Source organism: Eleutherodactylus coqui, chromosome 8, assembly GCF_035609145.1.
Source record: "Eleutherodactylus coqui strain aEleCoq1 chromosome 8, aEleCoq1.hap1, whole genome shotgun sequence".
In the NCBI taxonomy this organism is placed as follows: Eukaryota; Metazoa; Chordata; class Amphibia; order Anura; family Eleutherodactylidae; genus Eleutherodactylus; species Eleutherodactylus coqui.
In genome coordinates this window covers 84,758,721-84,781,490 of record NC_089844.1, presented here as the reverse complement: position 1 = coordinate 84,781,490, position 22,770 = coordinate 84,758,721, and the positions used below count along the sequence as shown (strand labels likewise).

Sequence of the window (22,770 nt, the reverse complement as noted above, 5' to 3'; positions counted from 1 at the left end):
GTAAGCACTGAAGAATATGTTGGCTACCACTGAAACTGGATAGAGGGGGACACAGACTGTCACATTTACTGATGATCACACAATTTATGTCACACAGGTGTAATAGAGGAGATCAGAGTTCATCCTCCTGACTGTATATTTAGGGTCTGCAGCTTATTTAGGTGAATACAAAAGTAATAATAATTAAACTCTACCTCCAGCAGGTAGAATTGTATAACCTTAGCTGATGCATCATGGGATATGTGTGAATGAAAACTCTTTCAGCATCAAGATGGTGCCTGATAAGCATCAGATAGGGAGCCGCACCGCATGGAAGTGACTGCAATACACAGAGGAGACCTCCAAAGTGTGACTGGCAATTAGGTAAAGGGGCAGAGATGGAAAAATGTGTTTTTGCTAAAGTGGCTCTTTAAGGCAGATGATATCACAAAAGATCTCTTGTTCTGGACCTCTCCTACGTGAAGAGTTTCTCTGTAAGATCAACTCATGTTCTGGCCGACCTGTCGCATCTGCGCACTACATGAACGGTCTTTGAGTTTTGGCTCTACCATTCTAGTTTGCCGCCTGTGAGGTGTCCTCTTCCATATAGGCCTGGTAATCACAATTTAGATGGATAGTGTAAAGACTGCTCATGTCTGAAAATCCCACCTCCATTGAAAAATCGGGGGTCCTAACGGCCATTTGCTGATCCTGGACAGTCAAGAAGAGAAGGAGAAGTGGCCAAGCATGTGTCATTTTTTTTCTTTCAGAAACAGCAGCACTTTTGTCCATATGCCACGTCTAGTATTAGATCTCAGCCCCATTCACATGAACGGTAATGAGTTTCAATACTTGACATAACACATGGACAACAGTTGTATTGTGTTTGCATTTTCAGGCAACTCAAGGTTCAACTACAGGATGCCCCGTTCTTCCGCCTTCTGACTGCTCCTGACAGGTTTTTTTCATTTTCGTTTATGAAGTATCTGGCACAGTATCAAGGGAGGAGCCCATATTTCTACGTTCTATTCCAGATACAACAAATGCATCTAGTGTTCTAAAAACAATGACATTTACTTAATTGTACTTATTCCACTTGTATACTGTTGACTTTATGGAAAATGTTGATGACGATGTTATGGTGTGAATTAAACAGTTCATTCTACAGCTACTATCCTATAATTATATGTGTGGCATGGTGGTATCAAGCGCATGGAATCCTATAGTTATGGGAAGTCACTGCCATTTGTTAGAGCAAAAACGATAGACAACAGCACTCATACACATTTAATATACAAATAAAAATGCATAACAGTAATATACTATATACTAACCGCATAAAAATGCAAAGGTTCTTAGAGCATATTTTGATCAAAACACGTGGGCCCATCCATCATATCCACGTGAACCTCCTTGGATAAGTTCCACCTTTCTTTGGTCCTAAGAAACCTTTTATCACAATAATCCAGCATCCAGGAGTAAGAGGATAAAAAAAAAGCTTCTGGTTTATTCAACAAAGATTAAAATCATACATTCGGTAAGGAAAAAGCAAAACAGGGTTTAAGAAGATCCATTGGAATCTACGGGCTGGTAAATTCTGAGTCTCTTTGGGATTAAACCTCACTGCCTTCAGGGAAAGTTGGATACTAGGCTATGCAATCTAAATAAAGGGCCTGGGACCGATGGGTGAATGAAGAACACATCAAAAGTTAAGGCAACCACTGATGCGAAAACAAAGACAGCACCCCTAACAAATGTGCAGGTACATGTAAGCCATGGCTGTGACTATACAGTATGAGCTTAAGCCCGTGACAACAGCACTCACAGACATTTAATATCATAACTATTACACATACCAACCACATAAAAATGCAAGGTTCCTAGAGCATATTTTGATCAACACATGTGGACCACGTTCAGGAACCCATCCAATGAGGTTCGCCTGGATGTAACGGATGAGTCCACATGTTTTGGTATTTTTGATTACACTGTATTGTCACAGCAATGGCGTACATACACCTATACATTTAATGTATTTGTTTTTTCATTTGCGGAGGACTGGCTGCCTCCACTTTTGTTGTGCCCTCCATCCCCCCATCTTTTCCCAGGCCCTTTAATTAGACTATATAGCCTGCTATCCCACCTCCCCTGAATCCAGTGAGGCTTAGGTTTAAAAGAGAGGTCTCTTTTTGAGTTAGGTAGCCATCCGATGAGGTTCACCTGGATGTGGTGGATGGGTGGACATTTTGATCAAAATACGCACATAGAATATTACATTTTTTAATGCAGTTAGTATATATAATAGTTATGCAATATTATTCAGATAATAAATGTGTATGACTGCTGTTGGCATGTGTTTTTGTTTGCACCGACACATATAATTTATTAGTTGGAGGGGTTGACTTAGTTTTTTTGTTGCATTAGCTATGTGTTAGAGTCAGGAGAAAGGGGTATCAAGAAAGAAGGACAACTAGGGGATGCAAGTGATGTAGTCATGTCACACAACCAGTCCTGGCCTTAAGTTAGATGGCACCCTGTATTGAATGTTTTTAAGTCCACCGCCCTATCATTAGAGTGAAAACAATATATATTGCACAAATAGGCAGCCTGCTTGTATTCTGCTTGTGCAGGAAGCAGCAAGAGAGCAGCATACACACACCAGAACAGCTCAGTTTTTACTGTACCAGAACCAAGCTCATAACAAAAATACAGTAGCAAAAGCAAGCAATTGTGTTGTTTTGTCTCCAATAGGCTGACATCGATGCCTTGGAACATTGATGCGTATAGGGACAGGAGTATGATTAATGTAGCTTGATAATACGCTGCCACGCAAAGGAATGTTATCCTGGCACAAGAACCTAGGGGGGGGGGGGGGGGGGGGGCAGGATGGCGTCCACATATGTCTGCTGTCCCCCTTACAAGCTGGTTACCAGCAGACTGTGCAACAAGATAGGTTGCACATAGCTAAGGCCGGCCATATTTGTCACCCACGTGTGGTTGAGAATAAGACATAAAAAAGTGTGACGAAGCAGTGGAGTATGAATCAATCTGTCATCTGGGCTATGGGCACCAGCTGCTATAGTGACCAGGAGATCCAGATGTGCAAGTGTAGAGGAATGTAGTACAGTTGAGGGTAAAGGAAAAGTCTCCTGGTGCAGACAAGGAGTCATGAATAACTCCTGGGGTGATGTCACATTATGACTTTTTCTTGGCAGACTGTTTTTGCAGGGTGGTTTGCCTTCCCCAGTCAGCAAGCTGGGTACTCATTTTACAGACCTCAAAAGGATGGAAGGCTGAGTCAACCTTGAGCCAGCTACCTGAATCAAGTTGGGATTGAACCCACAACCTTCAGGTCATGAGCGATAGCTTAGGGCTGCATTTCTGCTGCCTTAATACTCTGCCACAGAGTACCATTTCTAGAGGTTTGAGCCTAGTCAATGTGCGCGCATCATGTCCATCCTAGGAGACATATACCAGTTCTGTCCAGGTTGTTGACAATACCAGCCTCGAGGTAAGAGACTATTGTCTTAGTATAGTGGCTGTAATCTGAAAAGAACCAGTTACCAGGCCTTTGTATCCTCATGGTGTGGCATCCTGTCTCCAATCGGTAACCCACCTGGGCTTACGAGGGCAGCGGTAGAGTGCCAGTGCTCAATTATTATATAGCATCACACCTCTCCACTCCCCCTTTATTTTTGTTGCCATCTATGCCACTGCTCACAGGCCTACATGCTACATTTCATAATTAAAACAGAAAATACAATTGATGTCTATCATGTAACTCAATCTCATTATAGCCTGAAGGACAGTGCTAAAGAGGGGAAGCGTAAATTATCTATATGGTAAAATGGCATCTGGCAACATTGGGGTTAAATATCTAAACCAAGGAATCTTTTCCCTTCCAGCACAGTAAAACACAATGCCACTTGGCTGGACAGTCGATTACGTTAGGTTTCCAATTCCACTCCTTTCATGGATCTAAACTTTAGAATTAACCTACAAGTTATGAGTTCTAAAACATCTGAGTTTAACTGAGGCCAGATGTCATATCATAAAAATATACTGTGCGGAGAAGGACGGACGATAATATATTGTGGCCTATTAATTCAAAAGGATCGTCTAGTTTACAAAACTCATTTTCATATTCTATATCCTATTAGGGAATTCTGAGATCTCCGAGAGGGTTCCCCTTGTTCCAGCCACTCATAGCTAGACAGATAGAAGTTGCAAAGCATATCTCTCGTTCAGTAGGACCCGGCCAGCTATGCATTACACAGACAGTCCATTCATTTCAATAAGAACCATGTAATACTTTATTTGCCCTGTGGGGGTGCTAGAGGGAAACTGAGCACTTGCTGCCAGATTTATTCATAGGTTACATCCGATCACTGGAGCTTCTAGCAACAGAAAAGCAAAAGCAGAAGCAGATAGCTCCGATCCCTGTATAGTGCTGGTGCTTGTAATTGCAGGTGCAGCTGTCATTGATTTTAATAAGAGCAGTGCTTGCAGTTATGAGTGCCAGCTAAATGCATGGCGTGTGCAGCTATTTGCTTCCGCTCCATAGTCCTGTGTGTTGTGGCACTGACCGTGGAAACCGCAGCCAATCAACTATTGATGACTTAAAGGGGTTGTCCCGCGATAGCAAGTGGGGTTATACACTTCTGTATGGCCATATTAATGCACCTTGTAATGTACATCGTGCATTAAATATGAGCCATACAGAAGTTATTCACTTACCCACTCCGTTGCTGGCGTCCCCGTCTCCATGGATCCGTCTAATTTTAGCGTCTAATCGCCTGATTAGACGCGCTTGCGCAGAAGGGTCTTCTCCCTTCTGGTCGGTCCGGCACGAGCGGCGTTCTGGCTCCACCCCTTTCTACGCATTATCGCGTAGCTCCGCCCCGCCAATCAGGAGGCTGGAATCGGCAATGGACCGCACAGAGCCCACGGTGCACCATGGGAGAAGACCCGCGGTGCATCGTGGGTGAAGATCCTGGCGGCCATCTTGGAGGAAAAGAAAGAAGAAGATGCAGACAGGGGATTCGAGTAAGTAAAATTTTTTTTTTAATTTCACCACATCCTTTGGGTTTATCCTGCGCTGAACGGGGGGGGGGGCTATGCAAAAAAAAAAACCCCCGTTTCGGCGCGGGACAACCCCTTTAAGGGTAGGTCATCAATTGCATTAGTCTGGAAAGCACCATATATGACTCTACAATTCCGTATCATTTCCTACTGCAGTTTTTTGTGCCAAAAACATTGGTCTACGCATCCAACAGATTAGACCTGTAATTTGGGCTTCCATCCAGTGCAAATTGTGGCAATGGCATAAAAGGGACTTACATCATATTAAGGGTTCAATCGTACAAGCATATTTAGCAAGCGTATTATACACATTTTTTGCTTGCATAATTCGCAGTACTAAAAGCCCATTGATTTACATTGGGCCATTCAGATCAGCATAATATGCACGTGAAAAAACGCAGCATGTCCTATTTTGGTGCGTAATATGCACCCTCATCATAGTCTTTTGCGAAAAATATGCAGTTACATGTGTATTCACTGCATATGTAAAACATTTGCGCATAATACATTGGCTATATCCGCTTGTCTGCGTGAGCCTTAAGGCTGGGTTTACAAGGGACGGATTTGCCGCAAAAACTCAGTGCGGAATTTCTCTGCAGCAAATCTGCGGTGGCTCCTAATCCCGGGATTAGCCAGCCATATGGACGAGATTTTGCAAAATTCTTGGCCACATGGGGCAGCTAATCTGTTGTGGCAAAGCCGGGCGGAATCGGCGATGCGGCGTGGAATTGACAGCCGCAGCAGGTCAATTCCTTTTTTTTCCCCATTGCAGCCTTACTCGGAATGGCAACGGAATGCCGCTGGCAACGGAATGCCAGCGGCCGAACCAATCCAAATTCCGTGGCTTTTCGGTGCAGCCAAGCTGCAGGATTTCTGTTCCGTGGGAACCCAGTACCTAAGAGTTGTTGCAAGTGCTGATATTGCAGAACAGAAACACAATTCTGAACTATAAGCAGCTACACCCATACATGGTCAATGATACAAGAAAATAATGGTACTTGTTGGGTTGTATAGGAAAGGGCACTTACCGTCCTCGCTGAGGGGGTCTCTTCTGAGCAGAGTATATGACATGATGAGACTAAATTAGGATCCAGCTCTGCCGACAGCACCATTGGGAACAGGCTGAAATGCCAGGAACAAAAGATAATCCAGCAGCTTCTAAAATCACCTGCTATAAAGCTCAGCACAACTCAACGAACCTGTTCTGCTGCTTGTAGTCTCCTCTGTAACGATGCATCCACACCTGGTAGAATATGCCGTACCAAATATCTGCACTGCCGGGACGGTGTACCCATCATGCTGTTGCAGAATATTCCGTCTTATGTGAAAGGTCCCTAATAGGAGATGATTATAGAATATATTATTGTATAAATTCAGTTTTTATGTTATACTTAGTTTTAATGAATCTTTGGTGATGCTTTATTTTCTGTGCCATTACCTATAGAGCGAACCTGTCAAGTGCCTAAAGCACCCTAAAATAACTTATGGTGCTGTTATACAGCATGCAGCTCCCTGTCACCTGCCCCATTTCATACTCACCCAATGCCTGGTTCCCGCTGGTGAAGTCTGCGTACCGGCCAAAAATCGGAGTCTTTTCAGAGTCCCATGTGTGCGCTCTACTGTACAAGTCTATGGGAGAACGCACACAGGACTCTGAAAAGACTGATTTTCGTCTGGCATGTGGACTTTACAGTCGAACACTGCGGGAACCAGGAAGCGGGCGAGTATGAAAAATACATCACCCCCTGTCTCCTACCCTAACAGCACCATAACTTTGTTTATAGTGCTGCAGGGAGGCAACAGGTTCCCTTTAAACTGTCATTATATACATCGAACACCTCCTGTTCTGCAACTAAAGCTTCTCAGTAGTCGTCTCCTTCTCATCACAGGCAATATCACAATGGCTCCAAGTTTCAGATGCTCATATTTGCACACATAAAGTATACGCACACAGAGAATAGAACCCATTAATATCAAAGGCTCTATATTTCCGAACATGTTTTGCGCGCGTGCAAAAAAACTGGACCTGCTCTATTTTCCTGCGTATTTCTGCACCAAAGGCCCCATAGAAGTCTATGGGAGGTGCACAAATATGCATTCTATATGCACGCAAATGTGCAGAATGCTGCGCAGTTACAGGGAAAAAGAACACATCTAGACCTCATTAGGCTAAATAACCTTTTAAATCATGGCGGAGGGCAGGACAAGCACAAAATACACTTGTTTACTGTGCAAAAAAACTGCGCAGGAGCGATCGTATGGCGTGACACGCTCGTCTGTGGAAGCCCTAATACTCTAAGACCGTGTTTCCCTACTCTGGTCCTCAAGGCACCCCAACAGGTTATGTTTTCAGGATACCCTATAGCAGTGGTGGCGAGCCTGCAGCACGCAGAGCCCTCTCTGCTGGCACGCGCCATCAGCCGCTCACCACTATAGTGAATACCGGCATGGGCTGCGGCTCCCCTGACGGTATCCACTCACTGCGTGGCTAGCGGCGCTGATCCTGATGCACACTGTGACGGGATACTCCTGCCCTGACGTCTCCTCTTAGGTTCTGCGAGAGCAAGGGGAGGAGGCGTGCAGCAGCACACTGACGTCACAGTGTGCATCGGGATCATTGCCAAGCAGCAACACCCAGCAGAGGAGGAGCGGAGCTTCCATGAGGAGGAGGGGGTAAGTATGTGGGGTGTCACCATTACTCTGGGGCCGCTGTGGGGTGTCACCATTACTACTGGGGCCACTGTGGGAGAGTCACTATTACTACTGGGGCCGCTGTGGGAGAGTCACTATTATTGCTGGGCAAGGGGGTCACTATTATAGCTCGGGTATGTTCACATGTGGCGGAAATGGGCAAGGACGCTTCAAAATAGACAGCGTGCAGACTTTGACTGCTTTTTGGATGCGGAACTGAGGCAGAATTTTCCACAGACATTTCCGCTGAGGACATTCTGCAGTATTTCGCATCCAAAAAGCAGTCAAAATCTGCACTCTGTCTATTTTGAAGCTGCCCTGTCCTTTTTAGAATGACGGGGGTAAAATCATACGCCGTGATAAGCCCCGCCCCCTGACATGTTGGCACTTTGCGATAAATAAGTGGGTTTTGGGTTGCAGTTTGGGCACTCAGTCTCTAAAAGGTTCACCATCACTGTCCTATAGTAAGAACACCTGTGCAATACTGAGGAAATCCTGAAAACATGACCTGTTCGGGGCGGGCGCTGAGGACTAGAGTTGAGAAACACTGACCTAATAAGTATACCCTCCTTTTTCTATATAGACTTCTAAAGCCGGCATCACATGGGCGTAAGTACATTTATGGTACATATTTGCATGATGGGTATTGCGTTTTTGTGTGCATCTGTGTATGTTTTACTGTATTTATTGCGCACGCATGCTGCCATTGATTTCAATATGCAATTAAGTTACCTTTATTTTATATGTGATATGTTTGTGCACACGAAAATAGAACATACTGAGTATTTTTTGCGTAAACGAAATGCACCCGCAAAATTTGCTAATGAGAATAAATGTGTTGAAATTAATGGGTTCTATTTGCCGCCTATCGCGCAAGAAAACTTTGTGTGCGCTATATGCGTTTATGGGATTTCTGTAGAGATTTGTATAGAGAGACGGGCACCAATAATAAGCATCAGAGCCACATTTGTTGCTTTTAGAGCTCCTTCACATGAAGGTATGCGCCAAAGTGCGCGCTCCGGTGCAACGTATTTGTACGTGTATCAGCTCATTGTAATGTACTTTTTACGCATACAGGGCCTGTTTATTTGCACGCAGCAGACGAACACGCCCTGATTTAGAGGGCTATTTAGTCTAATGAGGTCCAGATGTGTTTTTTTCCCATGGAATTGCGCAGTGTCTTGCACAAGACCGCGAGCAGATGAGAAGACAAAGCTTCTACATTTTGTTCTTTTCTACCTTGGTTCAGTGCTGCTTTCTCCTCCCTTCCACTTCTGAGCCGCGCTTGGGTTGTCTATTCCCTACTGACTATTACTGGTTCCCTTCCCTCCCTCAGACTCCCAGTCCCTCCACCTCCACCTGATCAAAGGAGCTCTTACTGATCAGATTGGGTTCCCCTCATGGAGCCCAGTTGTGTACTTTTCCCTGCGGTTTTGCACTGTATTTCATGCATCCCGTTGTATATTGCATGCGTATTTGTGCTTCCCCATAGACTTCTATGGGGCCCTTTAATACGCAAATGTGCTCAAAACAAAGCAGGAACTATTTTTTTGCACATGCCAGAAATACGGGCGCAAAAAATGGAAATTAGAACGGACCCAATGATATCAATCATTCTCTGTGTATTGTGCACACAAATCTGTGTGAAACCACCATGAATACAGTATTTTGGTCCATAAATATGCAGAAAGATAGGAAATGCTACATTTTGGATTCCAATGCATTTGTTCACAGGGGTGATTTTGCCCGGCGGGGAAAAATAGCATATACGCTGCCTATTCCAGCAGGCGCTTTTACACGTGGCCGGACAGATAGTTCTGGTTCTATCTTGCGGCCTTAATACGCCAGCGGCTTCCACAGACTTCTATGGGAGCTGGAAAAAAGAGGGGGAGGCAGTTTAGCAGTGGGGGAAAGCTTACAGGTGCCTCTTTAAAGGCATTGGAAGTCATTTCAGGGATTTATCCCGAGCTAGGGATTTCTGGGCTGCGGTATATTTTCTTGTCAATACATCGCACTCGGCCATATAAATGGACGAGAAAACGCTATTTAAGCTCGGGACTTGATAGCATAATGTCTTCATTCATGTGATTTAACGGAGTGTACAGGTGACCGTTAAACCGCATCGCTTGTGTGAAGGAGCGCATAACTAAAAAAAAGCGTGAAAATATGCTTGTGTGAATAAGCCCTAAGGGTCCATTTAGACCTGCTGATTTCTTGTTTGAACAGATAAATAAGCGAACGATGTCAGAATTCGCCCGTGCAGCCCGTTCATACAGGGAGATACATCCTTGGCTCGTTCAAACAAGAAATCCCACGGTCGTTCAGATTCCCCGTATAACTGACTGAGAGCGACTGACCGAGCGCTACTTAAACAATTTATCATTCGTCGTTTGATCGTTGGCTACATTTATATTGAAGGATTATCATTAGAAATGAGCGAGTATACTCGCTAAGGACAATTGCACGATCGAGCATTGTCCTTAGCGAGTATCTCCCCGCTCGGAAGAAAAGGTTCGGCTGCCGGCGCCGGTGACAGGTGAGTTGCGGCAGGGAGGAGGGGGGGGGGGGAGGGAGAGAGAGATCTCCCCACTCTCCCCCGCAGCTCCCCGTCCGCCGCCGGCAGCCGAATCATTGCTCCCGAGCGGGCAGGTACTCGCTAAGGGCAATGCTTGCTCAAGCAATTGCCCTTAGCGAGTATGCTCGCTCATCCCTCATTATAATTCATTTTCACGCATTAAACGATTTTTTGCAGGATCGTTTTTGTGTCAAAGGCCCTTAAGGCTTCTTCAGACGACTGTTTTTGCACACTTAATATATGCGCAGAGAATGGAACCCATGACAATGGCTTCGTTCTTATGATGGTGTTTTTCTTGTGTATTTCATGCATGCGCAAAAAAAGAACCTGCTCTATCTTTCTGTGTATTGCGCAGGAAAGGCCCCTATAGAAGTCTATGGGGGATGTTTAAATCTCTGATATGCTGCGCAATTCCGTAAAAAACAGAACACATCTGTTCTTTTAATACTGATGAAGTGCGTTCCGTTCGGATGCGCACCCAAACTTCCTGGGGTTGTAAGAGTTTTTTTTTTTTTTTACTTAATTGGTGTTTTTCAAGACAAAACATAATAAAACAGCCTCAGCGGCGCACCCCACCTTCTTGAGACAGCACAGCCCCCTGTGTAAGCACACATGGGCAGGGCACAATCATTTTTACAATCCCCGAAACGTCTTTGTTCCTCCACACGGATGCACTGCTCGTGTCCCGGCCCTCCTGTGTCCATTCCCCAGTCTCTGGAGAAACATTACTTAAAGAAACAACAAAAGAAGTTACAAACGAACAATACAGAAATAACAATAAGCAGCCCCTCCTCACTCTCTGTCCCTTAGGACTTAAGCCGCCTGCACACGGGTTTTTGCTGCGGAATACGCGGCAGATGTCCGCATTGCGGAACTGCAGCAAATACTGTCCATAGCATGCTATGGGAAATCAACCATACCGTTGGTTTCCACTCGCGGAGAAAAAAATCACAGCATGATCTATTTATGCGCAGTTTCCGTTTAAGTCAATGGAAGCCGTCCGACCCGCGACCCATTCACAAACAACATCGCCCCGTCCGCAGCGAAATCACAGGAAATAAATTTAAAAATATATCTGCCTGGTCCATCTGCAGAACAGATAAAGAGTAGAAATGACAGGTGCGCGCAAACGCCGATGCTGTCAGGGCCGGATTCCGCTGCGGGCGGTCACATGTGTAATCCGGCTCTGCTGTGTGCAGGCGGCCTTATACACATGGCTGTATTATGGTTCGTTTAATAGGGCTCCCATTCCAGTGTATGGGGCCTTTATTGCACCTGCATAGACCTGCCATTCCATACAAAGGCAAAATCAGAAAGCCATATCGTAGTATTACACTCGTACACGTCTGTGTGTGTGTGTGTGTGTGTGTGTGTGTGTGATGCCACAATATGCAAGAAATGCGCACGTAAAGCATGGTCATGAGAATGAATCCATTGACATGAGTTCTATTCTCTACACATGGTATACGCATATTTTATGTATGCAAAAACAGCTTCTGAAGAAGACGTAAGGCTAATTTCACACAGGCGAGTGTGGTATCGGGCCGTGAAATTCGGACTGATATTGTGCTCACCAACACGCAATTTTGCCGCCAATGTGACAGCTTAGTCAGAATAGTCTAGATAGCGGGCAATTTGTCGAAATTGCCATCCTGCTTGTCTCATTCCAATGATACACCCCCCTCTCAAAGTCTGGTAATTGAGCAAAATATTAGGCCTCCTTCACACGAGGGTTGCAATTTTTTATGTTCTACAGCTCACACCATAAAATCGCATGAACGAAGAATAGCCGCGACCAAGTTGATCCATTTACACAGCCAGCTGCGGCGTGGTGCAGGGAAATTATGACGCAGACCCGAAATCCCAGGGTCAGCAGAACTACTATTTAATTACTTTAAATGCCTCACTAGAGGCTTCTGTCAGTGTTTAGAGCTGCAGCTAAACTCCCTCCTCCTACCCTTTCTGAGAGCTCCCAAAGAAGTCTATGGAGCCTCCAGCATTGTTCAGTCCAAAGATAGGGCAAGGCCTATATTTTACGCGCAGAAAGAAATTTAGGTAGCTGAAATCACACGCTTATGTGCTATATTTTTCCCTCTCATATTGTTCATCTGAATGAATACATTGGAAACGAATACATTGGTCGCAAACTTTTTGTGTGGCTAAATTAACCACGATATAATGCTTGTGTTAATAAGGCTAGTGCCACATTGGTAAGGGTGATATCGGGCCGTGATTCACAGCCTGATATTGCACCTTCCACCATATGAAAGCCCATGGATGTGAGGTGTTTTCATGTGAAGGGATTCCCCACGGGAATGAAGGAATCCCCTGCCGCTGCTGTTCTTCCATTGCTTTCAATTGGGGCCAGCGCTGCTGCTGCCAGCCCCATTGAAATCAATGGGCAATATCGCAGGAAGATAGAACCTGCTGCGATGTGTTTCTCGCATAGCATTGCGGTGCCGTGCAGGAAAACATGACTCGTGTATAACCCCATTCAAATGAATGAGGTTCATATTTGTGTGTCTCGCAATGCACAAATCTTGCGCAATTTCATCGCCCATGTGAAACAAGCCTTAAGAGTGCATCGTAGAGACATGTCTAGTGGTCAACAATCTCTCAACAAGAGGTACCCTACACAACGAGGGAAGCTCTTTTATGGCCTCTGGTGTGATGTCCCAGTGTCTAATCAGACCACCACTGTAATCCATTACATATCTGCCCCAGACATAACTGCATGCAGAGTTTTTCAGTAATCCAATATTTCTATCTGGGTTTACCTATTTCTACTTTACTTACCTATGTGGCAAATTTGTTGCAGATTGATCCAGTTATGTGTCGTTTCCTATTTGTTGCGTATATGTTGCGAACAGTAGGTCCTAGAGAGCTGAAATGTTGGAGCAGATTGGCCCAACCATTTGGCCGTACGTAAAGAACAGACAACGGACAACAGAAATCTATATAGTACAGGCAAGATCAACCATGTGAGTTTGGTTGTCCCCATTGCTTGAATACATTTTTGCTCTTGTTATCAAGTTTACTGCTATATAGATATCACATAGTACTAATAAAGGATGTACTGATTGCTCATTACACAACTAGGGAAAGTTTACTCCAGTCCGATAAAAATTAGAAGCAATGATTATTATGAACTGGTGGAAAGAATGCAACAATCATGAATGATCAGTGGATGACCCAGCTTATAATCTTAGTCATTTATAAAAATGTGTCCCTTGGGTGTCGTGCTGTGGGATCGACTATAAATGTCATGCAGGGGCAGAACAAAGATGGAAACTAACTTGTGCCGTGTCCTGATGGTTAGGGCTGATATTTGTTTAACTAATAACTAAAGTGCGTAAGTACTGCATTTCATAGAAAGATTAAGGATGGGAAATGTTCGCTCAACTACTTAGCCCAGAAACACAGATGTAGCATAAAGCTCCCGGGTCCCAATGCAAAATCTGCATTGGATGTGATGGAGTATACAAATTATATGTCTATTATGGGACATGGGAATAGTCTTAATATGTTTGTGTGGAAAGGATACCAGGAGGTAAGCCTTGGTTTCTTGTGATAATTTGAGCACCATAAATTCTGCTGAATAAGGACTAATGCCCACGGCTGGACTTCTGCCGCGTTTTACGTGGATTTCGTTATGCCGCAGCTATTAGGTTCTAATGGTTGTGACAGGTCCATAGTAGACCAGCTGCGATGCGGAAACGGACTGGAGGGACAAGGTTAGTCCAAGCCACATTGTGACACTTTTAGGGCGCCCACCCACTGGCATTTGCGTTTTCCGCGGGGAAAAAAACGTTTCCCGCGCGTTTTTCGCGGCGTTTTTTGCGGCGTTTTCGCGGCTTTTCCATTAATTTCCATTGACTTTCATGGGTGCATTAGGAGAAAAATAAGGACACATATGCAACTGACAGTTCCTATGTTAAAAACGCAAACGCAACGCAAAAAAAACGCCAGTGGACAGGAACACATGTTATCTCTATGCCTGTGCAGGAAAAACGCAAAACGCAGGTAAAAAAACGCCAGTGGGTGCTCGCCCTTATGGTTGTATCTTTGTTATTTCCTTGGGTTCTCTCGTTGTTGATAAAGGGTCATTGGAGTTGTATGTTGAAATTCCCCCTAAGTGGTTAAAGATTTCCTTGGCTGTCGTTAGCTGTTACCACCTTATTATTGTCATTTCCTGTATCTACCCAGGCTTAGTACAACTGGCCTAAGTTCGGGACATGGGGTCGTCCCTGTCAGGATGATCACCCGACTTTAGGCAGGGGTATTTTCTCCCCTTCAGCTGTTAGGGCTAGATTCCCCATCTTTCCCCTTGTTTATGTTTTGATGGTGGTGGTTTCAGTGTTTTACATGAGATTTTCTGGAGTTTGTTTGTCTTATGTGAACATTGACTTTCATCTGTGCAAGGCTTGGTGCTTTAATGCTCAGTACGGACATAACAGAGTAATCAGTCAGATTTTTTTTTCCTCTGGGGTATTTTAAGTTAGTCATTATGGATCCCATTGAGTTACTGGTTAATATGCTTAGGGCTCTTTCGCTGACTGTGACTGATATTAAACAAAAGATGGTTTGGTCGGCGCCTTGAAAAAAGCTTAAATTAGATATGCCTGATCGTTTCTCTGGCAACTGGCAGGAGTTTGTCGTTTTTCGCAAGGCCTGCAAAAAGTATTTTAAGCAGCATCCCTCATCCTCAGGTAATGAGTCCCAAAATGTGGGGATCGTTAAGTCTCGCTTACAGGGGAACCCTCAGGCTTGGGCTTTTTCTTTACCATTATCCTCTGAGGCGCTCTCATCTGTGTACAATTTTTTTTTCTGAGACCCAATGGAACCAGCCACCACTAAAAAGTTAATTTTACTTTGGGTTTTCTGAGAAAAGTATGGATTTAATGATTTAGTATCCCATTCCTAAAACTCCTGTCTAAGCTATAACTTTGGCGCTAATGAAGAAACAGAACTGGTAAATCGGTGCTGCTCTCCAATGAATTTCGACAGACAGTAACATAGTAACATAGTTCGTAAGGCCGAATGAAGACAATGTCCATCTAGTCCAGCCTGTTTATCCTCCTGTGTTGTTGATCCAGAGGAAGGCAAAAAACCCCAAGAGCAGAAGCCAATTAGCCCTTTTGGGGAAAAAATTCCTTCCCGACTGCCTAATGACAATCAGACTATTCCCTGGATCAACCCCTAATAGTTCCTACCTGTCTGTATACCCGGATTAACAATTAACCTAAGATTTATAACCTATAATATTCTTCCGCTCCATAAGGACATCAAGTCCCCTTTTCAACTCCTCTATGGATTTTGCCATCACCACATCCTCAGGCAGAGTTCCACAGTCTAACTGCTCTTACAGTAAAGAACCCCTTTCTATGTTGGTGATGAAACCTGCTTTTCTCTAAACGTAGCGGATGCCCTCTTGTTACTGCCGCAGTCCTGGGTGTAAACAGATCATGGGAGAGATCCTTGCATTGTCCCCTCATGTATTTATACATAGTTATTTGATCACCCCTTAGCCGTCTTTTTTCTAGAGTAAATAGTCCCAATTTTGATAGCCTCTCTGGGTATTCCAGTCCCTTCATTCCATGTATTAGTTTAGTTGCTCTTCTTTGAACCCCCTCCAGTACTGTAACATCTTTCCTGAGCACCAGTGACCAGAACTGTGCGCAGTATTCCATGTGGGGCCTGACAAGTGCCTTATATAGTGGGAGGATAATGTTCTCGTCCCTCGCCCTTATACCTCTTTTAATGCACCCCAAGACCTTATTAGCCTTTGCAGCAGCTGACTGGCATTGGTTACTCCAGTTTAGTCTATAATCCACTAGTACCCCCAGGTCTTTTTCCATCTCACGTTTCCCTAGCAATACCCCATTTAGTGTATATTGGTGACATCCGTTTTTCCTACCCATGTGCATAACCTTACATTTATCAACATTGAACTTCATTTGCCATTTTTCTGCCCAAGCCCCCAGCTTATCTAGGTCCGTTTGTAGTCGTACATTGTCCTCCGTTGCATTAATTATATTGTAACATTTGTGTCATCTGCAAATATTGATATTTTACTGTGCAGCCCCTCTATCAAGTCATTGATAAATATATTGAAAAGAATGGGGCCTAATACTGAACCCTGTGGCACCCCATTAGCAACTGTGGCCCAATCAGAGTATGAACCATTATTACCACCCTCTGCTTTCTATCATTGAGCCAATTCTTTACCCAACTACACATGTTTTCTCCCAATCCGAGCTGTCTCATTTTGTATTTTAGCCTATTATGCAGCACAGTGTCACATGCTTTAGAGAAGTCTAGATATACAAGATCAATAGACTCTCCCAGATCCAACCTAGAGCTTACTTCATCATAGAAACTGATCAGATTTGTCTGACATGAGCGACCCTTCATGAATCCATGCTGGTGAAGAGTTATTCTCTTGTTCTCTTTGAGGTACTCATCGATGGCGTCTCTCAGAAACCCCTCGAAAATTTTTCCCATTACTGAAGTGAGACTTACTGGCCTGTAGTTACCAGGCTCACTTTTGGTCCCCTTTTTGTAAATTGGAACCACGTTGGCAATGCGCCAATCCAATGGTACAATCCCGATCTTGATAGTATCCAGAAATATTAGATATAGCGGCCTAGCTATCTCATCACTTAGTTCCCTTAGTACCCTCGGGTGTATTCCATCTGGGCCTGGCGATTTATCGATTTTTTTTTAATCTTCTTTAGTCGGTTCTGCACTTTCTGCTGCTTTAGGTATGACATATTTTGTGAGGGGTTCATTTTATTCCCCTGCATCTCGTGTGGCATTTCCTTTCCGTTTGTGAATATGCTTGAAAAGAAACTATTTAATAGGTTTGCCTTCCCTCCATCCTCTTCAATGATTTCTCCTGCATTATTTGTTAAAGGGCCAGTGCTCTCGGTGCAAATACTTTGTGAGAGAGATTTATCCAGCTTCTCTTTTTATTAATTAAATAAAACCAGCAGATACACGTTTCGGGGTAGGCTGGGTAAAACAAAACTCTTGGGGCTGCGGGAATACTCAAAAGCACTGGTGGTACCTGATGGCACTGTGTGCAATCTATTTGTCAGAATTCATTGTAGAGCAGTACCGATCTACCTGTTCTCCAGGAATTTTCAAATATTACGGAAGGTGGTTCTGCAATTGCCTCTGCTGCCTCCTTTAGTATCCCAGGATGTAATTCATCTGAACCTGGAGACCTAAATTTATTTAAGTTAGCTAAGTGTTCCCTCACCATGTCTCTGCTTATAGATAGCCTTCACTCTTTTATTCATTCAACAGCACAGCGAAGATCAGTTGATGTTACATCTACTTTCTGAGAGAAAACAGATACAAAATAGTAATTTAAAAGTTTGGCCTTCTTGCCATCATTTTTAATCAATTCACCATTTCAATCCTGCAAACATCCTACAGCATCTTTGACTTTTCTACTGCTTCTGATATACCCCCAAAATTCCTTTTTAATTGTTTTATGCTTTGAGAATCTCATTTCACAATATTACCCAACCTTCTTGGACATTTCTGTCCTTAACAACATCCAGTCATTGGATCCTTAATACCTTCCTTTTGAGCCTATTAAGATCTGCCTGTCTGAAATCCAACCTTCCGGCCTTCCTCCTCTCTGCCTCCTAAAGTCCCAGCCATCCATATTTCCTCAACCATTTCCTCTCTGTTGGTAAGAATTAGGTCCAAGATAGCAGATCCCCTTGTTTTCTTTTCTACCTTTTGAAAGATAAAGTTGTCAGCAAGAGCGGATAAGAATTTGTTGGACCCATTACTTTTGCCTGCAAGAAATTCACAACAAATGTCTGGATAGTTAAAATCTCCCATGAGCATTATGTTGCACATTTTTGAGAACTTGGCCAGCTGATGTAGAAAGAGTTCATCAATATCTTCTGCTTGTCCAGGTGGCCTATAGTAAATGCCTACAATGGTGCCCTTTCTGTTGTTCTCTCCTTGTATTTTTACCCAAACAGTTTCTACAGAACTGCCATGCTCTGAAGCTTGAATCTCTTGGAGATGTATGTTTTCCTAACATACCACGCAATACCTTCTTCTTTTATTAGGTCTGTTTCTTATAAAAAGGTTGTATCTTTCAAGCCTTGTATTCCAATTGTGTGTATCATCCCACCAAGTTTCTGGGATGCCTACAACATTATATTTCTCTTTCTGTGTTTGGAGCTCCAATTCTCCTTGTTTGTTCCCCATGCTCTGTGCATTTGTGTAGAAATGTTTTAGTTTGTGATCGGTGTCTCTTGCTCCTCTAGTTTCCTTCTGAATTTTTTGTGTTTGTTCTTTCTCTTCACTTCTAATAGCAAGGTTCTCAAATATATTAATTAGCTGTATATTTTTACCTGGCCTTTCACTTCCCTTCCCATATGGTTCTAGTTTAAAGCTCTCCTGATGAGTGAAGCAAGGCACCTGCCAAAAATTTGCTTACCTGTCTTTGTAAGGTGCAACCCATCTCTAGCAAGGAGTCCACCATATAGGTAATTTACTCCAAGGTCTAGAAATCCATATCGTTGCTGATGGTACCATCAACATAACCATCAATGTGATGTTTATTCTTCTCTGTCTTCTTGTGATGTTTTGCTATAACCAAATCCCCTAGGAAAATCCCAGCTGGGAGATTGTTGCCTTTGCCTGTACCAGAGAAACCTTGGACCCACTTGTCTGTGGATTTTTATCATGCATTTATGCACATTAAAAGGGAATACTGCTATTTGGGTGGTGGTAGACCGATTCAGCAAGATGTGTCATTTAACAGTTCTGCCTTGTCTTCCAAATACATACACTTTGTCTAAACTTTTCATAACTCATATTGTCAGGTTGCGTGGGTTGCCATTGAATATTGTTTCAAATTGGGGTGTTCATTTTGTGTTTAAATTTTGGTGCATTCTTTGCTGCCATTTGGCAATCCAGCTGTCCATATCATCAAAAGACAAATGGTCAAATGGAAAGATGTAACCAGAGCCTAAAAAAATACAGTATTTTGTTTCTGACAATCAGGTAGACTGGACATGGTATTTGCCTTTGGTGGAGTTTGTACTGAACAATAGGTCCCTGAAGTCTACTGGCACCTCTTAAAGGGGTTGCAGTCTTTCTGTAAAATCCCCTTCCCCCTGAAGTAATATAACTAAGCAGCATATACTCACTTCTCCCCACTGTGTCCCATGTTCCTTGTTGCCCACTGTGTCTCGCACTGCTGATTGGTCCTCAGTCCCATTGTTTGTTTACAGGATACATTTCATTATATTACTGTACATAGAGAAACTGCTGCCAATGATTGGCTGGAGGGCTGGGTGGGTGTGTTGAGCCTGCAGCTCATGAATATGCAAGACTAATTCTCTGGGTGGCTGCTACTAACTAAATGTGAGTTTCTCCTAAACTACTGCACAGATGCACAACTACATTATGGTGCTCTGTGAGGCCTGCACAAAGTCTCTTTAAACGTTCTCTCCAAGAAGACTGTTGGGTACTTGACATTTGGTTGCCCGATGGTTCAAGCAGTACTCTTAAAAACACGCTGTGCTCCACAATCCTAAATATCTCAATCCCGGAATCACAGTGTCCCCCGCTGAGATCCAGCTCACTCTTCACGTGGTCTGAATCGGAAGGGGATTACCTGGGGGTCAAACTGACCAAGAAAACATAAGACCTTTACTCCCAAAACTTCCGGCCTTTAGTTAGCCAACTCAAAAGTTTATTGAGAGCCTATGCAGGAAATCCAGCTTCACTGGCTCCAACAATCCCCTCCCACCTTAAACGATGGGAGGGAGAAGGTGGACTCAATCTGCAACTTAGAGGAACTAACAAGCTGGTCTAGGAACACACAGGAGGACTTCATCCTTACATGGTACCCTTGGAGGGAGTTGAGAAAGGGCAAACAGCAATCTCAAACCTCCTTGGGTGGACTGACTTGAACGGGAGTCCTGCCCCGGGAGTGGAAAGCTAAAACACCGTCACTAACATTTTCTCACGACATGGGGAACACATCGGACCCCTTACGCTGGACTCAGGAGTGAAGTTGCACTGGCGTAACGGAACACCTGGACATGTGGTAAGAGAGAGAGCGACTGCTCTGCGCTGACATCTTGGAGATTCACTGCTTAGCGACCGCAACCCCACAAACCTCCCCCCCCCCCCCCCCCCCCCCCCCGTCCTCACCCTCCCCTACCTCCTACTACCCTCCCACTCTTTCCCCCCTAATATTCATATACCTTTCTCACCCTATCTGTCAAAGTTTTTCCAGATTTTGTATGCTCTAGGGCTGGGCTCCGCCCCACCCCCCTTTCGGGGCCTCCTCGTTTATGGTTCCCCTAGATGTTCGGACCTAGGGGAGGAGGAGGGACTCTGAGTATCCAGCTCTAGAATTTAAAAGTTTGTAACTATGCAAAAGAATATGCAAAATGTATATTTAGTTTTTCTGATACGATAATTTAGTATACGAGACTATTTCACTTGTTTGTATTATAATTAAAATCCAAAAATCCAATAAACCTGATTAAAAAAAAAAAGAATAATCCCCAGATCAACAACCCTTCTGCAGTAATCAATGATTAGAACAGGTTATATTGTTACACTCAAGAAAAGGAGTCCAGACCTCATTTGAATTCTTTTAGTGACATTCTGTATTCCTCTAATAAATGTATTTCCAAATACTAAAAAAAAAACAAAAAAAACACACTGTGCATATATACAATGGTGTGAGCTTCAAGTACTTACATCGCCTGTCTTATATACACTGGGCAGTTATTAAGCAGTTAAAGAGCGAGCTAAAAGTGATACACAGTATAATTTGTGCCAATTCTGTAAAAATAGTAAGAAAAGGGCAGAACTTTTCTAAACTTTGAAATCTTGGCCTTTCAACAATCCATATATAGCAGTGCTTGGTCCAGCAAAAAAAAAGACCTTTAGACAACGTCACATTGAGAAAGGCTCCATCCCAATCTAAAACATTATATCATTAGAATAGGATACAGTTTGTGTCTGGATAATACAAGCTGATTTTTTTTGATCTTATCAAATTTTTGTAGCACATAATACTTCTCTCTGAATGAACATAATTATTGCTGCACTAACAAGTGACGCATTTCTGGAAAATTAGGAGAAAGAGAAACAAAACAGGCAGAAACTGTTACGGTTGTGCATCTGGGACCTGTGGTTCTTCAGGCTTCCTTGTGTACAACTTCACAGGTAGGGGTTAACCCTTTCCAATCCACTGTCTGACGTCTGAAGACATTTTGATTGAAGGCTGTACAGCGCCGATGTCGGAAGACGTCCGGCAGGGTATTCTTACTGTAGATCTGTTGTTGGGACGCCTCTCCAACATGTCACATACCGCAGTACTGGCTCTAGCCAGCACACAGAGCCATTGTATAATGGCAGAAAGAGAGAGCCCCCTAGGAAACCCTGAATCTAAAATTGGATTACAAAGGGTTAATTGAGCTGGCTGGGTGTGGTATTGTCGACCAGCCAATCCCTTTCCTCTGCAGTGTATAAATACAGTGATACCTTGGGTTAAGAATACCTCAGCTTACAAGCTTTTTGACTTGAGAGCAGGCTCTCTCACGAATTTTTGCTCTGATTTAGGAGCAAAAACTTGGGTTAAGAGCCTTGCTCTCAATGGGGTCACTGCTGCTGCCGGTGGCCCCATTGAAAGCAATGGCCTGCTGACAATCCCTGCAGTTGTTTTCGGGGAAGGGCTTTAAATATAAGCCCTTCCCTGAAAATCATCCCTAGCTGTAGTAAAAAATATATACTCACCTCTCCTCCACCATTGTAACTCCTTTATTTATCCATTGGTGTAGCTTTATGAGGGCTTGTTTTTTGTGGCACAAGTTGTATTTTTCAATGGTATTATTTAATGTACCATATGATATACTCAAAAACTTTTTAAAAATTCTAAATGAAGAGAAATGGGGAAAAAATTAAATTCTGCGATCTTTTGTTACATCTTGTTTCTTCGGTGCACAAATTGCAACAAAAATGACATGATAACTTTATGCTATGGGTCAGTACGATTACTTCGATACCAAACGTATAGTTTTTTTAAATTTTTTTTTGCTGTACTACTTGTATTTTTTTTCAAAGAGATTTAATTTTTTTAAATTATTTTCTGCCGCCATCTTCTGCTCGCATTTGCGTTTTTACTTTTCCATCTAAATAGTTGTGCGAGGGCACATTTTTTGTGAGACATCCTGTCTTTTACGTTGGTACCATTTTGGAATACATACGACTTTTTGATTACATATTTTTCTTAGAGAAAGGGTGGCCAAAAAAGCGCATTTCTGGGGTACTTTTTCTTCTTTTTTCTGACTCTGTTCATCGTGCGGGGTATATAATGCATTACTTTGATAGATTGGAATTTTACGACGCAGCGATACCAAACACATATTTTTCTTTTATTATTT

General features: G+C 43.4%; 1 protein-coding gene across 3 annotated transcripts in view; it reads right to left on the bottom strand.

Moving 5' to 3' along the window:
* The window catches only part of LOC136576563 (dipeptidyl peptidase 4-like), a 118,624-nt gene extending 112,366 nt beyond the window's left edge, over positions 1 to 6,258 (bottom strand). For all 3 annotated transcript variants that reach the window (XM_066575937.1, XM_066575936.1, XM_066575938.1), the window contains exon 1: positions 6,090 to 6,258. In XM_066575937.1, coding sequence (XP_066432034.1) covers positions 6,090 to 6,173 — 84 coding nt within the window. In that variant the 5' untranslated portion in view covers positions 6,174 to 6,258. The remainder of the gene's footprint in view (positions 1 to 6,089) is intronic.
* Positions 6,259 to 22,770: the final 16,512 nt, after the last annotated feature.